The 12760-nt window shown below is 45.1% G+C and overlaps 1 protein-coding gene across 2 annotated transcripts; it reads left to right on the top strand.

Moving 5' to 3' along the window:
• Positions 1-1049: 1049 nt before the first annotated feature.
• Tmed2 (transmembrane p24 trafficking protein 2) lies at positions 1050-10880 on the top strand. Of its 2 annotated transcripts, XM_031337964.1 has the most exons (5): positions 1080-1390; positions 3367-3559; positions 3890-3910; positions 7136-7243; positions 9486-10880. In XM_031337964.1, the coding sequence occupies exons 1-5, from the start codon at positions 1211-1213 to the stop codon at positions 9608-9610; spliced, it is 627 nt and encodes a 208-aa protein (XP_031193824.1). In that variant the 5' UTR covers positions 1080-1210; the 3' UTR covers positions 9611-10880. The 2 variants fall into 2 exon arrangements, with proteins under 2 accessions (XP_031193825.1, XP_031193824.1); XM_031337965.1 differs by lacking the exon at positions 3890-3910 and having other exon boundaries at positions 1050-1390.
• The last annotated feature ends 1880 nt before the right edge of the window (positions 10881-12760 follow it).

The raw sequence follows: 12760 nt of genomic DNA on the forward strand, positions 1-12760 counted from the left end.
CTGTAGCTGTACAGATGGTTGTGAACCTCCATGTGGTTGTTGGGAATCAAATTTATTTTTTATTAGGACTTCTGCTTGTTCTTGTCAACCACTCTCACTGGGGTTGGCCCAGCTCGCTCTGGCCCAGAGATTTATTTATTATTATACATAAGTACACTGCAGATAACTTCAGACGCACCAGAAGAGGGCGTTATATCTCATTATAGGTGGTTGTGAACCACCGTGTGGTTGCTGGGATTTGAACTCAGGGCTTTCCCAAGAACAGTCAGTGCTCTTACCCGCTGAGTCATCTCTCCAGCACTCTTTCTTTTTTTTATTTTGCTGCTGTTGCTGTTTGTTTTTCACTGTGTCACCCTGGCTGTATTGGAACTTTCTCTATATAGAGACCAGATTGGACTTCAACTCACTGTTTGGCATGCATAGATTTAAAAAAAAAGATTTATTTTTATCCCTTTAACTATGTGTTCCTGGGTGGGGGTGAGTGTTAGCACTGGCCTTCAGAGGCCAGAGGTAATGGACTTCCAGCATCCTCAGAGGTTCTGCGTGGCATGGTTTGAGCGCTCTGCACCCCTGCCAGTTTAGATAAGCAAGGTCATGGGGGAGCAAACTAAAGAGACAGCATAAAAATTGGAGTTGTCATCTTTACCATCCACTTCTCAGAGACCCCAGTTTTGAGACTGTCACTGAATGTCGTTATCTCCATGAATAATCCTAAAACTGTGAAACCCTGTATACTATCACTATTGCTATTACGTTTTAAATTTTATGTTTGAGTATCTGGACACCCTGTGTGTGCAGTGCCCGCGGTGGCCAGAAGACGGCGATGGATCCTCTTAGAATTGGGTACAGACGATTGTGGATCACCATGCGCGTCCTCAGTCAAAAGCAAACAGTGGTTCTGTCCGTGCCGCGCCTTATAGCCTGTCCTCCTCCACGTGATCACCCGCCCACATCGAAGGCCTCGAGCTGAGGCGTTTTTTGGCTCTTCGGGGCCGCCGTCCAACCTCCGCATCTGCCTTGTCCCTCCGCGGCCGCCGTGCGTCCGTTACGTGGCAGCTGTGGGCTCCGGCCAATGAGCGGCGCCCGCATCAGCCCCCTCGGGAGGCGCAGCCGGAAGGGGCGGAGCTGAGGCGGCGGCGGCTGAGGCGGCAGCGGTGGCGGCGGCTCCGGAGGCCGCAGTCCGCGTCCCCGCTCCGGCTCTTGCCGCACCATGGTGACGCTCGCCGAGCTGCTGGTGCTGCTGGCCGCGCTGCTGGCCACGGCCTCGGGCTACTTCGTCAGCATCGACGCGCACGCCGAGGAGTGCTTCTTCGAGCGGGTCACCTCCGGCACCAAGATGGGCCTCATCTTCGAGGTGGCGGAGGGCGGCTTCCTGGACATCGACGTGGAGGTGCGGGCACGGTGCCCGCCGTCGGGGCGCCGTCGCGAAGCCCCGGCCGCCCCCCGGGGGGGGTTGGCGAGTCCCGGGTAGAGCGCGAGGCTCGCGTGGGACAGCGCTCACCAGGGCGCGGGCCGGGGAGGGGCCACGCCGCTGCCGCCGCCGCCCGTCGCGCAGACCCCCCGACGGGCCCTGCCCGCGCGGGCTCGGGACGCGCTCGTCTTTCCCGAGTGGCTTCGTGCTCCCGCTCGGAACTTGGGCGCGGACTCTGGCCTTTTTTTTTTCCCCCTTCTTGGCTTTGTCCCGCGGCGGCGGCCGCGTGTCAGCTACGGCGGGAGCGGCTCCGAGTCCGTCCTCCTTGGTCCTCCAGGGCTCGCGTGGCGCGGAAACAAACTTTGAAGAGTAGATCGGGAAGTTGCGAAGTAGCACTGAGGCAGAAAAGTGCCGTTTCTGGCTTTGGCAGGAACCAGCTTAACTTCCTAACAAGCGTTCCTTACGCGAGCGGCCAGATGTGACCCTCACGAGGGATGCACTGAGGCTTTTACTCATCCTAAGGAGAGGCTTTCACTGGAGTGTTTAGAAAAGTTAACTTGCTTGGAGAATAAAAATGATCTGCCGAGTTTGTTTTTTTTTTTTCCGAGACAGGATTGCATTTTGTAGTTCCTTGGCATCGAACTGAGCTGCCTTCGGAGGGATGGCATGAAGGGCGTGTACCACCGTGTCCCGACAATTTGCTGCATTAAAAAAAAAAGACCACATACAGTAGTTTTAACTTGCTTGCTAGTATTCCTGACCGGGTGTAAAGAGCTGAGCAAAACTTGAATACAAGTGGCACTCCAGAAAGTTTGAGGAGCGCTTGGACTAGCCAAGACCTTAGATAAAGATGAGCACTTCCAGTTTCTCAAGTTTTGCAGGTGACTGGCTCTCAAAAGAAGCAGGCTTGGGCTAGAGAGATGGCTCTGAGTTATGAGTACTCGCTGCTCTTTCAGATACCTGGAATTCAGAGTGGGGGTTCAGCACAAGCTTTGATTCCAACTCTAAGACATTGGATACCCTTTTGGCACCTGTGTGCATTTACATGCGCAGTCTTAAAGGGGAAGGTTTGACTGTGCCTGGCGGCCGATTTGTATTGTCCCATCTTGGGAATTCCGGTCTCTTAATTTCCAACCTAGTGCCCGTCCCCAAGCCTTAGCAGCCATGTCAGATAAATTACAGCCCTTTGTTCGAAGTGACCACAAAAACCTTAAAGGCAATTTACAGAATTACTAATTTTGATAGGGGCACACCTTTATTTATTTTTAGTACCATTGATAAATTATATATTAAATAAGTAAAACAGTCAACACAAATCCAAAACCAACCACCAGTCTTAGGAACAAGAAACAGCTGGTGACTTCCTCCAGGGTGTTCATAAGGAAAGGCATGGTGGCACCCACTGTGTGCAGCACACATAACAGTGGACAGTGGCTATTGGGATGGAGCCTGAGAAGATCTTTGTTATTCTGTAGGAGAATCCCTGGCCTTGGGCACACTTTTAATCCCAGCACTCAAGACAGGCAGCTGGATTTCTGAATTTGAGGACAGTTTGGACCAGTAATGAGACCCTATCTCAAAGCAAAAATAAATAAAATTACTCATTAGGAAGGCTTTCTTTTTAATTACCCATTTAGGAAGGTTGTGATTTTAGCCTTGCCAGTTTTTGTTGTAGTTAGACAGTTGGAGCCCATGCATAGAGTTGTCCTTCTTCTCTTTCTGAGAGGTTTACATTTCCCTTGGACAAGTAATGCCTAAGGTATTGAGAGTGAAGAGGTGCTTTAGGGAAACATTGACTGTGCTAGTTAGGTTAAGTGGGATAGTGCCTAAAGCGCACACTGGCTCACTGCAGGGGGTCCTAATCAAGTTCCAGCCTGGTGGATTTTTTTCCTTGGAAGGAAGCTGCTGAGGATCCTAAATATTTAGTGGGGTTTCTGTTTCTCTCCTGCCTCCAGATCACAGGACCAGATAATAAAGGAATCTATAAAGGAGATCGAGAGTCCAGCGGGAAGTACACGTTTGCAGCCCACATGGATGGGACGTACAGGTTCTGCTTTAGTAACAGGATGTCCACTATGACTCCAAAGATAGTCATGTTCACCATTGACATTGGGGAGGCTCCCAAGGGACAAGACATGGAGACAGAAGGTGAGATGTCACTCACCCATCTGAGTACAGTGTGTGTCATTGTCTTAAATTTCTCTTTCCAGATTCATGTCTTAAAAACAAAATTCCTGTTGAAGTGGATGTAACATGTAATTAGCTAGTTTCTGGAAATTACTGTTTGTTGTCGGTGGTTTTGGTTGTCCCTTCTGGCAGCCATGGAGTCATTCTCTGCTCGTGTACATCTCCGGGCTCCATGCCCTGGGTTCTGTTAACTTGCTAATCCTGGGGTCCACATGTACCTCTGTTTCCATTTGCAGATGTGCTAGCTTAGCTAAACTCCTTCTCTTGTCTACACCTTACACTTTCCTCTAGGTGGTGGAGACTCCTGGGATGGTATGTGGTGGTTTTTGTGTGACAGCATCCTTGGTTTTTTTTTTTTTTTTTGGTTTAGCATCCTTTCATTTCCTGATAACTAATTTCTTATTCCTTTTCTCTAACTTCAGTTTGCTGGCATGAGAGTGTTTTTTTCCCTTCTTAAACTCGCCTACAACTAACTATATATTTTTTGGTAAATTTGAAGAATTGGTTAACATTAGCTACAGGTTAGATTATTTTAACTTGATTGGTATGTGAACACCAGGACTGACATTTTTATGTGACTTTGCCTAAAACGAATGCTGAATAGTACACAGGCTGAACTAACTGCTCAAGGAAATGTGTTACTAGACACCCTTTAGGGAAAGCAGTTTCTAGGCCCCCTTACTGTTAAAGTTTCTAATGTGAAGTTTGGTTGGGTTTAAAATACTGCCCACAAGTTTTGCAGAGTTTCTGATGAGGACTTTGCTTTGTTTAAGTTCACTCATTTTTTTGTCTTAGTAGTAGTCCTTTTTTTTTTTTTTTGGATGGTGCTGGGGCTTGAACATAAGACTTTGTGCATGGTTGGCAAGCACACTAACGTTGCGCTGCATCCCCCATGATTTTAATATATTTTTTAAAATTTTGAGATAGGACCTCACAAAGTTGCTCATGCTGGGTTTGAGTTATGATTTTTTGCCTCAGGTCCCCCAAGTAGCTGGGGCTGCAGGTCTGCCTCGGTCTGCCCTCAGCTGGCTCTGAGACACTGCGTTATTGCTTTCAGGAGCCAGCAGTGCTTTCCCCCTCCTTTGCCAGCACAGGTTAGAATTCCTGGAAGCTGGCCTCTGTTACCACATTCCACAGTATTGGCTTGTGGCATACATAGTTGAACACTAAGCTCTTATGAGTACCCCTACAATACAGGTAAGGTTTTATGTGCTTTTGAAGTCTATACATTTTAGAATTTTATTTAATTCCTCTGCTTATTTTTCAGTGCCATTTACAGTACTGAGCTTGCTTAGTTATGAGTGAGAGAATAGTTTTGAGGACTTGTTATTTGTTTACTCTGAATATTGGTCCATGTTAACACAGCTAGAAAATAATGGCTGGTAACTGTCAGAAGTGAGATTCTGGTTAATCCTCTGCCATTGCTTCTGCTTGTTGATGGCAGCTGTTAGTTAGGTTCAGCTTTCTCTAAAGTGATAGTTCCGAGTGGGTCAGTTTTTCCTTTTGAGATGTTTGGCACTATCAGGAGAAATTTTTTAATTCTGGTCAAAGTGCCCCTCCTAAGAAACCCTACTTGAAAGATTTGACATAGTACATGGGCTTCTAGAGTGAGGCTGCTTAGAGGGCATTCCTTTCTGGTTCAACTTCCTTCCGCATGGAGGCCTGTGGCTTGAACACTGAGCATTACTTAGAGAAATAGGAATTTCATCTGAGGCTGGATCCTGGGCAGGGGTGCTGCATCTGACACTCTGCTAGGACTCCTTGAGCTGTCTGTGTTCTGCCTGTTGTTAGCCTGTAGTTACTGCCTGAGAGCATAGTTTGCAGACCAGCTGCCTGCCCCAGTGTCTCATTGGCTAGTTTGGCTGGCCTCAGACTTACAGAATTCTACCTGTGTTGGCCTTCTGTGCTGGGATTAAAAAGTGCCACCATGGCTGGGCATGGTCTTCAGATCCAGGTCCAGGACCCTAGGGCTATACAGAGAAACCCTGTCTTCAAAAACCAAATAAGAATTCATTCCCAGCAGAAGAGCTTCATTAGAGAGGATCCTGGGGTGACGAAGCCAGGTCTGAGGACCTGCGTTTGATCTCTGGAACTCACATGGTGGAGAAAACTCCTGAAGGTTGACCTCTGACCTCTGCACGCCCCCTCACATTGGAATAAAGTTCCTGGTTGAGAACCTGTGCCACGTGGGCCTGTCTTAACTTGTTCATGCCGTAGCACAAGTGGGTCAGACACTTGGAGCTGTGTGTGGCTGACTTTTTTTCCTGAGTGTAACTAAGTTTTTTTCTTGACCTTGTTCTTTTTTTTTTTTTTTTTTTTTTTTTTTTTTTTTTTTTTTTTTTTTTTTTTTTTTTTTTTTTTTTGGTTTTTCGAGACAGGGTTTCTCTGTATAGCCCTGACTGTCCTGGAACTCACTCTGTAGACCAGGCTGGCCTCGAACTCAGAAATCTGCCTGCCTCTGCCTTCCAAGTGCTGGGATTAAAGGCGTGCACCACCACTGCCTGATGGCTTTGTTCATTTAAAAGCCTGTTTTGGTGCTAGATTAACATCAGTGTTACATGATTCTTAATGTAAATTTCCATTTTAGTTTAAAACTGTTATTTGTGTAATAGTTTTTGTTATGCATCTGTCCAACTGTAGCAGAGCATGAACTTGAAATCTTGGTCCTCCTAGCTAGGCAAAGTGTAGTTTAGCACTTTTTTAGTACCAGCACTTGGGAAGCCCAGACAGGTGGCACTACTTAGTGACTTCTGGGACAGCCACAGAAAATAGTGAGACTTTGTCTCAACAACAACAACAACAAAGAAATTCTGGTCCTTCTGTTTCCCTGAGTGCTTTCATTCTAGATGTGTGCCACCATAACTACTCTCTGTGGGACCCACATGGTGGGAGAAGAGAAAGCAGGGCTTCCTTTGAGCTGGGCACTCTCTGCCAACTGAACCACATTCCCACTCTGCCTTGTGTTGAGGGTTTAAGTATACTGCTCTGGGTTGCTTTTCTTTTTGTCAGTAGTCGTTAGAATGAACCGGAAGCATTTCCTTAGGGAAGTTGTTCTCTAGTTAGTAAGCATTGCACAGTCTGTTCCCCACTCTAGAAGAGAGTGGGTCCTCTGCTGCAAAGCTAGTGGCACACACCTTTCACCCCAGCACTCAGGAGGGAGAGGCTGAGGCAGGCAGATCTCTGAGTTTAAGGTCAGCCAGGACAACATAGTGAAAAAAGCTCTGAAAGTCAGGTACAGAAGTACATACCTATGAGGGTCACTTGTGGGTAGAGGGTCAGGAGTTCAAGTCTGGCCTTGGCTATCCTCAAAGCCAGGCTGGGCTACATGAAACGACACTTTTTAAAACAGTAGAACCAACAGGAGCAGCTCTTGAGAATTGAATCTTTATCATCAGTGTTCACATTGTTGTTACGTGAGCTCTTTCTAAAGCTAACTGCTTTTGTATGCCTGAGGAATCTGAGAGTATTTTATTTAACAAGTATTTCCTGAAAAGAGATGACTAAATGTGTGCTGATCTGTCTCTTAACCCTCCGCAGCTCATCAGAACAAGCTAGAAGAAATGATTAATGAGCTGGCAGTGGCAATGACAGCCGTAAAGCACGAGCAGGAGTACATGGAAGTCCGGGAGAGAATACACAGAGCCAGTAAGTTCCCCGCACAGCCTGTGACATTGCTAAACATTGTCTATGCCAGGAATGGGTGCCTGTGCTGTTTGTGTTCGCTTGCAGTTTTTTGTTTGTTTTTGAAACTACATATGTGAGTATGTTATTGTTGTCTTCAGGCATACCAGAAGAGGACATCATATCCCATTACAGGTGGTTGTGAGCCACCATGTGGTTGCTGGGAATTGAACTCAGGACCTCTGGAAGAGTCTTCAGTGCTCTGAACCGCTGAGCCATCTCTCCAGCCCATTTGTTGTTGTTGTTTTAATGAGATAAGGTCTCTTTGTACCCCAAGGTGTCTCATGGAGCTCACTTTATAAACCAAGCTGGCCTTAATCTCAAGAGAGCCACCTGCTTCTTTCTCCTGAGGGTCAGGATTAAGGTGTACATCACCATGTCCAGCAAGCATAAGCTTGTAAAAGTTTTTGAGCTTATTTTTATTTTTTTATTTTTTCTTTTTTTAAAGATTTATTTATTTATTTTATGCATATGAGCACACACTGTAGCTGTACAGATAGTTGTGAGCCTTCATCTGGTTGTTGAGAATTTATTTTAGGACCTCTGCTCACTCTGGTCAACCCCGCTTGTTCAGGCCCAAAGATTTATTATTATAAATAAGTACACTGTAGCTGTCTTCGTACTCACCAGAGAGGTCGTCTGATCTCATTACAGATGGTTGTGAGCCATCATGTGGTTGCTGGGATTTGAACTCAGGACCTTGGGAAGACCAGTTGGTGCTCTTAATCTGCTGAACCATCTCACCAGCCCCAGTTTATTTATAAGACGTATTTATTTTTATTGTATGAGTGTGAGTGCTTTTTCTGTATGTATATGGATGTAGAGCCCAGAAGAGGGTGTTGGCTCTAAAACTGGAGTTACCAGTGGGTGTGAGCAGCTTTGTGGGTGCTGGGAATTGAACCCAATCCTTTGCAGCGCATTAATTGCTAAGTCAGTTCTCTTATCCCAAGAGGGTTTTGGTAGAGGAAGAGAGTGGATTCCTGCAAAAAAAAAAAAAAAATTGTTTGGTTCTTTTTTGAGATAGAAATTCTTGTAATTTGTCCTCTGACTTCTATGTAAGTATACATTCTCAAATCTATGTTTAAAAAAAAAACTAATTTTTTTATGGTCCTCTAAAGAATAGGAAAGCAGAGCAGGCACACAGCTTAGTGACAACTCTCCCTTAACAGACCACTTACTAGCTTACAGGTGGCATTTCTGGAAGTACTGGGTCCTGTTTATTAGTAACTGCTATTGGTCCACATACCCGAGAAAGCCCTCTGTTGAGAACCAATGCCAATGACAACAGTAGCTCACCATTTTGTTGAACTAATATTTAAAAAAAAAAATTTATTTATTGTCTGTTTTGTCTGTCTGTATGCATGTGGGCTTACTTAGACCGTGGCATGAGTGTGGAGGTCAGAGGGGAATGTTGACTTGATTCTCCTCTTCTGCCATATGTATCTGAGTGTGGGTATGTGCATGTGAGCAAGGTGTCCACAGACACCATGCAGCTGGAGTTACAGGCTGTTCTGAGCTATCTGATCTGGCTCACAAGAATCAAACTTGAGTCCTCTGTAAGAGCAGCATATGCTCGTAACTGCTGGGCAGTCTTCCTAGCCACAATCACTTAAGTTTTTAGAGGTCTATGCTGAGAGAAGCTTGACTTGAATTTTAACCCTGTAAGTGTGACCAGTCATTGTTCCTCTTTTCTAAGGTAGGGTCTTGAAATATAGTCTTTTGTATTTGAGAAAGGATTTCTGTTTAGTCCTGGCTGTTCTGTAACTCATCCTGTAGACCAGATTGGCCTTAAACTCAGAGATCCACCTGCCCTCCTCAGTGCTGGGACTAAAGGCATGTACCACTGCCACCTGTCTGGCATGGAACCTAGTGATCTTCCACTGTAGCTTTTTGAATGTAGGAATTACAGGATGGGTTCCCATGCCTGTTTTCAAGGTTACTTTTTTTTCTTTTTCTCTGACACAGGGTTTCTCTGTGTAGCCCTGGCTGTCCTGGAACTCACTTTGTAGACCAGGCTGGCCTCAAACTCAGAAATCTGCCTGCCTCTGCCTCCCAAGTGCTGGGATTAAAGGCATGCACCACCACTGCCCGGCTCAAAGTTACCTTTAAAGCTCTGGGTCTGGGTGGTGCTGTGTTCCAGAGAGTTGATGACAATCCTTTGTTACTTTCTCATTGGTGTTAAAAGTCTCTTTGTTTTCCTCCACAGTCAACGACAACACAAACAGCAGAGTGGTCCTTTGGTCCTTCTTCGAAGCTCTTGTTCTAGTTGCCATGACATTGGGGCAGATCTACTACCTGAAGAGATTTTTTGAAGTCCGGAGGGTTGTTTAAAAGGCCTTTTCTTGTTAATCCCAAATTCATGATTTACTTGTTTACCAAACACCTTGGTCATAATGTCATTAGTTTATACATTTTTATTTTCTGAATGTTCATGACTTATGTTTCTTTGTGATTAGTAGGTGTTGGGAAAAACCTGTTTAAAAGAGTTAGAGTGAAAATTTGACATTTGATTGGCCTATAATTCTTACTTGAAAGTAGCCCCATTATACAGGTCCTTCCAAGAATCCAGAGGCTGTTAATGCTGTATAGGACTATGGTCTTTATTATGTTTTCCCATGTGGTTTTCATAATAAAATGCAGTTTGTCCAGGAAGTAGCCCACAGCCTGACAATACTTGTTAACTGCATTCTAGTAGTCCCTTGGCTGTGGTTCATCATCAGAGGCTCATTTTGTTAATACAGCAACATAATCTGAATCTTGTGGCCCCACCTCAGTGCAGAGAGACCTGAAGGGGCGTATTACCAGGTTGGGCACTCATACTTTCTCTTGAGTTTGATTTAAAGACTCATCGCAGCTCTTCCCCTAAAGTTTTATATTGACCCTTAGAACTGAATCACCTCTAATTGAAGTGACACAAGCAGCCAATAACTTAGCCGTCTGTTGAATCCAGTTCCCAGGTGTCGGAACAAGACTGCTGTCCCTGTGTGCTGCATAGTCTGTCCTTTGTTGGCACTTAGGAAGATCCAGTTCCTCACATGGAAGCCTGCACTTCTCAAGCCTCCAGGATTGCTTGCAGTGATAGGCAGCCACTGTTGTCTTTTTAGTCAGTGGTCTTCAGTGTCAGCACTAACTAGGGTTTGTTTGTCCTCTGGGGTCTTTCTTTTTTGGCACATGTCAGTTTTGTTTATATGAAATGAAGAGACTGTCTCTCTGATGATGGGTTTAATGAAAGGCGCTCTGCTTTGGGTGTGGGCAGTCCAGGATTATGTGGTGACTAATGTCTGTTAGTTACCTGGATATTTTATTTTTCTTTTTGGATCTTGCAAGGGGAAAACTATAAGTAACAAGTTTTATAAATTTAATTTAAATTTGTTACAGGTTTTCATGTCCGGGACAAATAATTTTTCAACCTTCGATGATATCCTTGCAACAGTTTGTTGGTAAGGTGACTCTTTCACCTAGGGCAACTGTTGCATGCCAATTTTTTTTGTGTGTGTGTGTGGAAACACTTCAGAATTGAATTAAAAGATGTAAATTTAAAATTGGTTGTGTATCTAATATGCCCCAGGTTCAGTAAATAAAACAATTCTTTTTAAAAACAGTCAGTGTTCTGTGTTTTATAATAATGCTCATTAAGCTGAAATATTTTGTTAAATACTTGTTATTTTTTCCAATGAGATATGCCATGTTATGTCATTTTTCAAGGGTTGTGAACAAGAATACCATTTTAAGCCCCATGTGGTGCAAACCTTTAAATCTAGCACTCTGGAAGCTGGTACAGATTGGTCTCTGAGTTATAAGTTTTTGTTTTTATCCCAGGTGTGGGATATGGGGCTGCTTCACATTGCCTAGAGCAGCTGACTGATTTCCCTGGTGCTCTAGCAGAGACATGATTTTGACAGCTGCAGACAGTTTCTAAAATTGTGTGACATTTGAAATTCTGGAGACTTTTCTGAGGGTGTATTATAAGTGCTAGGGCCCCGAGGTGGTTGTGGGTTGTGGTTTATTATGTGCAAAGAAGAGATTAGATAGGCTGATGGTGAAGATCAAACTTGCCCCAAAGAATTCAACACCTAATAAGCAGGAAGTAATCTAACAATGCCATCCCTATTCTGACCCCTGACTTCATTCAGGGATCTTGTTTTTTCTTTTCTTTTTAATCTCTTATCTAGTATTAGGGCATTGAAGAAAGAACAACTCACAAAATAGCAAAAAGACAGCTATAGGTCAGGACAGTCAGGGCTTTTGAGAGTCTGTCTCAAAAGATGAATAAATATGGGCTGGAGAGATGGTTCATTGGTTAAGAGCACTGTCTGCTCTTGCAGAGGTCCTGAGTTCAATTCCCAGCAACCACATGGTGGCTCACAACCATCTGTTATGGGATAGGATGCCCTCTTCTGGTGTATCTGAAAACAGGTACAATGTACACATATACATGAATAAATAAATCTTTTTTAAAGAGACAAAGCAAATAAAAAAGCAGAACACCAAAACCAAGAGAAGTTACAATTTTACCCTGTGTGGTTTTTTGGTCAGTGTTTCAAACATTTTAAGGCCTTTGGGGGTGGAGGAACTCACATTTGAAGTTGGAGGGAGATGGAGCCGCTTGTTTCCTTTAAAACCTGTCCTGCTGCCTAGCTCCGTGGCCTGTCCTATTTATGTTTCAAAGCTACCATTACCTTTCGTATAAAGTATTAAATAAACAGACTTGGAGAAGATTCCAAGTTCAGCAAAATAGTAAACAGATCGTGAAAAGAATCATCCGTATGATTTCCTTGAGCCCTTACCAGGTTGTCTTCAGAATGGACTTCATCCTAGTTGCAGAAACTCTCAAAAAGCTCATTCAAGAGATGCAATGAAGCCTTTTGGTTTATTCGTGTCACAAATTTGGCATCTATATGCACGCGGAAAACAACCCTCCACCCCAAACACACACACACTGTTGGCGATTTGCTTTTGAAGGTGTGAACCTACTAAATGCACACGCTAAAAGTGTGTGTGTGGGGGGGAAGTAAGTAGGCATTCTACTTTTTACGCAGTGGTCTCTGAGAAGGTGACTTCTCCGTTGGCTCTAGGGTGTCGGGGAGAAAGCCTTGAACATAGGGCGGCTACTCAGCAGGTGAGCGGCCACAGTTTGCTCAAGGAGAGCTAGGCTGGCCAATCGACTGGGAGATTGTTCTTGGCTACTCAGCAGGTGAGCGGCCACAGTTTGCTCAGGGAGAGCTAGGCTGGCCAATCGACTGGGAGATTGTTCCTGGCTTAGCCGCGACGTCCTGAGAGTGCTGCACTTTCTATGTGCGCCGGCGCTGGGTCCCCAGCTTCTTTAGCTTGTGTTTGTTGGGGTCCCGGGCGTGGCTCGTCCCATCACTTCCACCGCTCTTCCGCCTTCCGTGCAACTGCTGTCCTCCACTTGCTAGCGCCTTCAGCCCGCCCTCCGGAATGTGGTCGCTGCGGTACCGTTTTCCGACGGGCGACGGACCA

Source organism: Mastomys coucha, unplaced genomic scaffold, assembly GCF_008632895.1.
Source record: "Mastomys coucha isolate ucsf_1 unplaced genomic scaffold, UCSF_Mcou_1 pScaffold22, whole genome shotgun sequence".
Lineage (NCBI taxonomy): Eukaryota > Metazoa > Chordata > Mammalia > Rodentia > Muridae > Mastomys > Mastomys coucha.

Coding starts and splice junctions, on each gene's coding strand:
- Tmed2 (XM_031337964.1), top strand. CDS start 1,211: ATGGTGACGCTCGCCGAGCTGCTGGTGCTGCTGGCCGCGCTGCTGGCC. Junction 3,560..3,889: donor ACAAGACATGGAGACAGAAG/GTGAGATGTCAC, acceptor ACTTTCCTCTAG/GTGGTGGAGACTCCTGGGAT. Junction 3,911..7,135: donor TGGTGGAGACTCCTGGGATG/GTATGTGGTGGT, acceptor AACCCTCCGCAG/CTCATCAGAACAAGCTAGAA.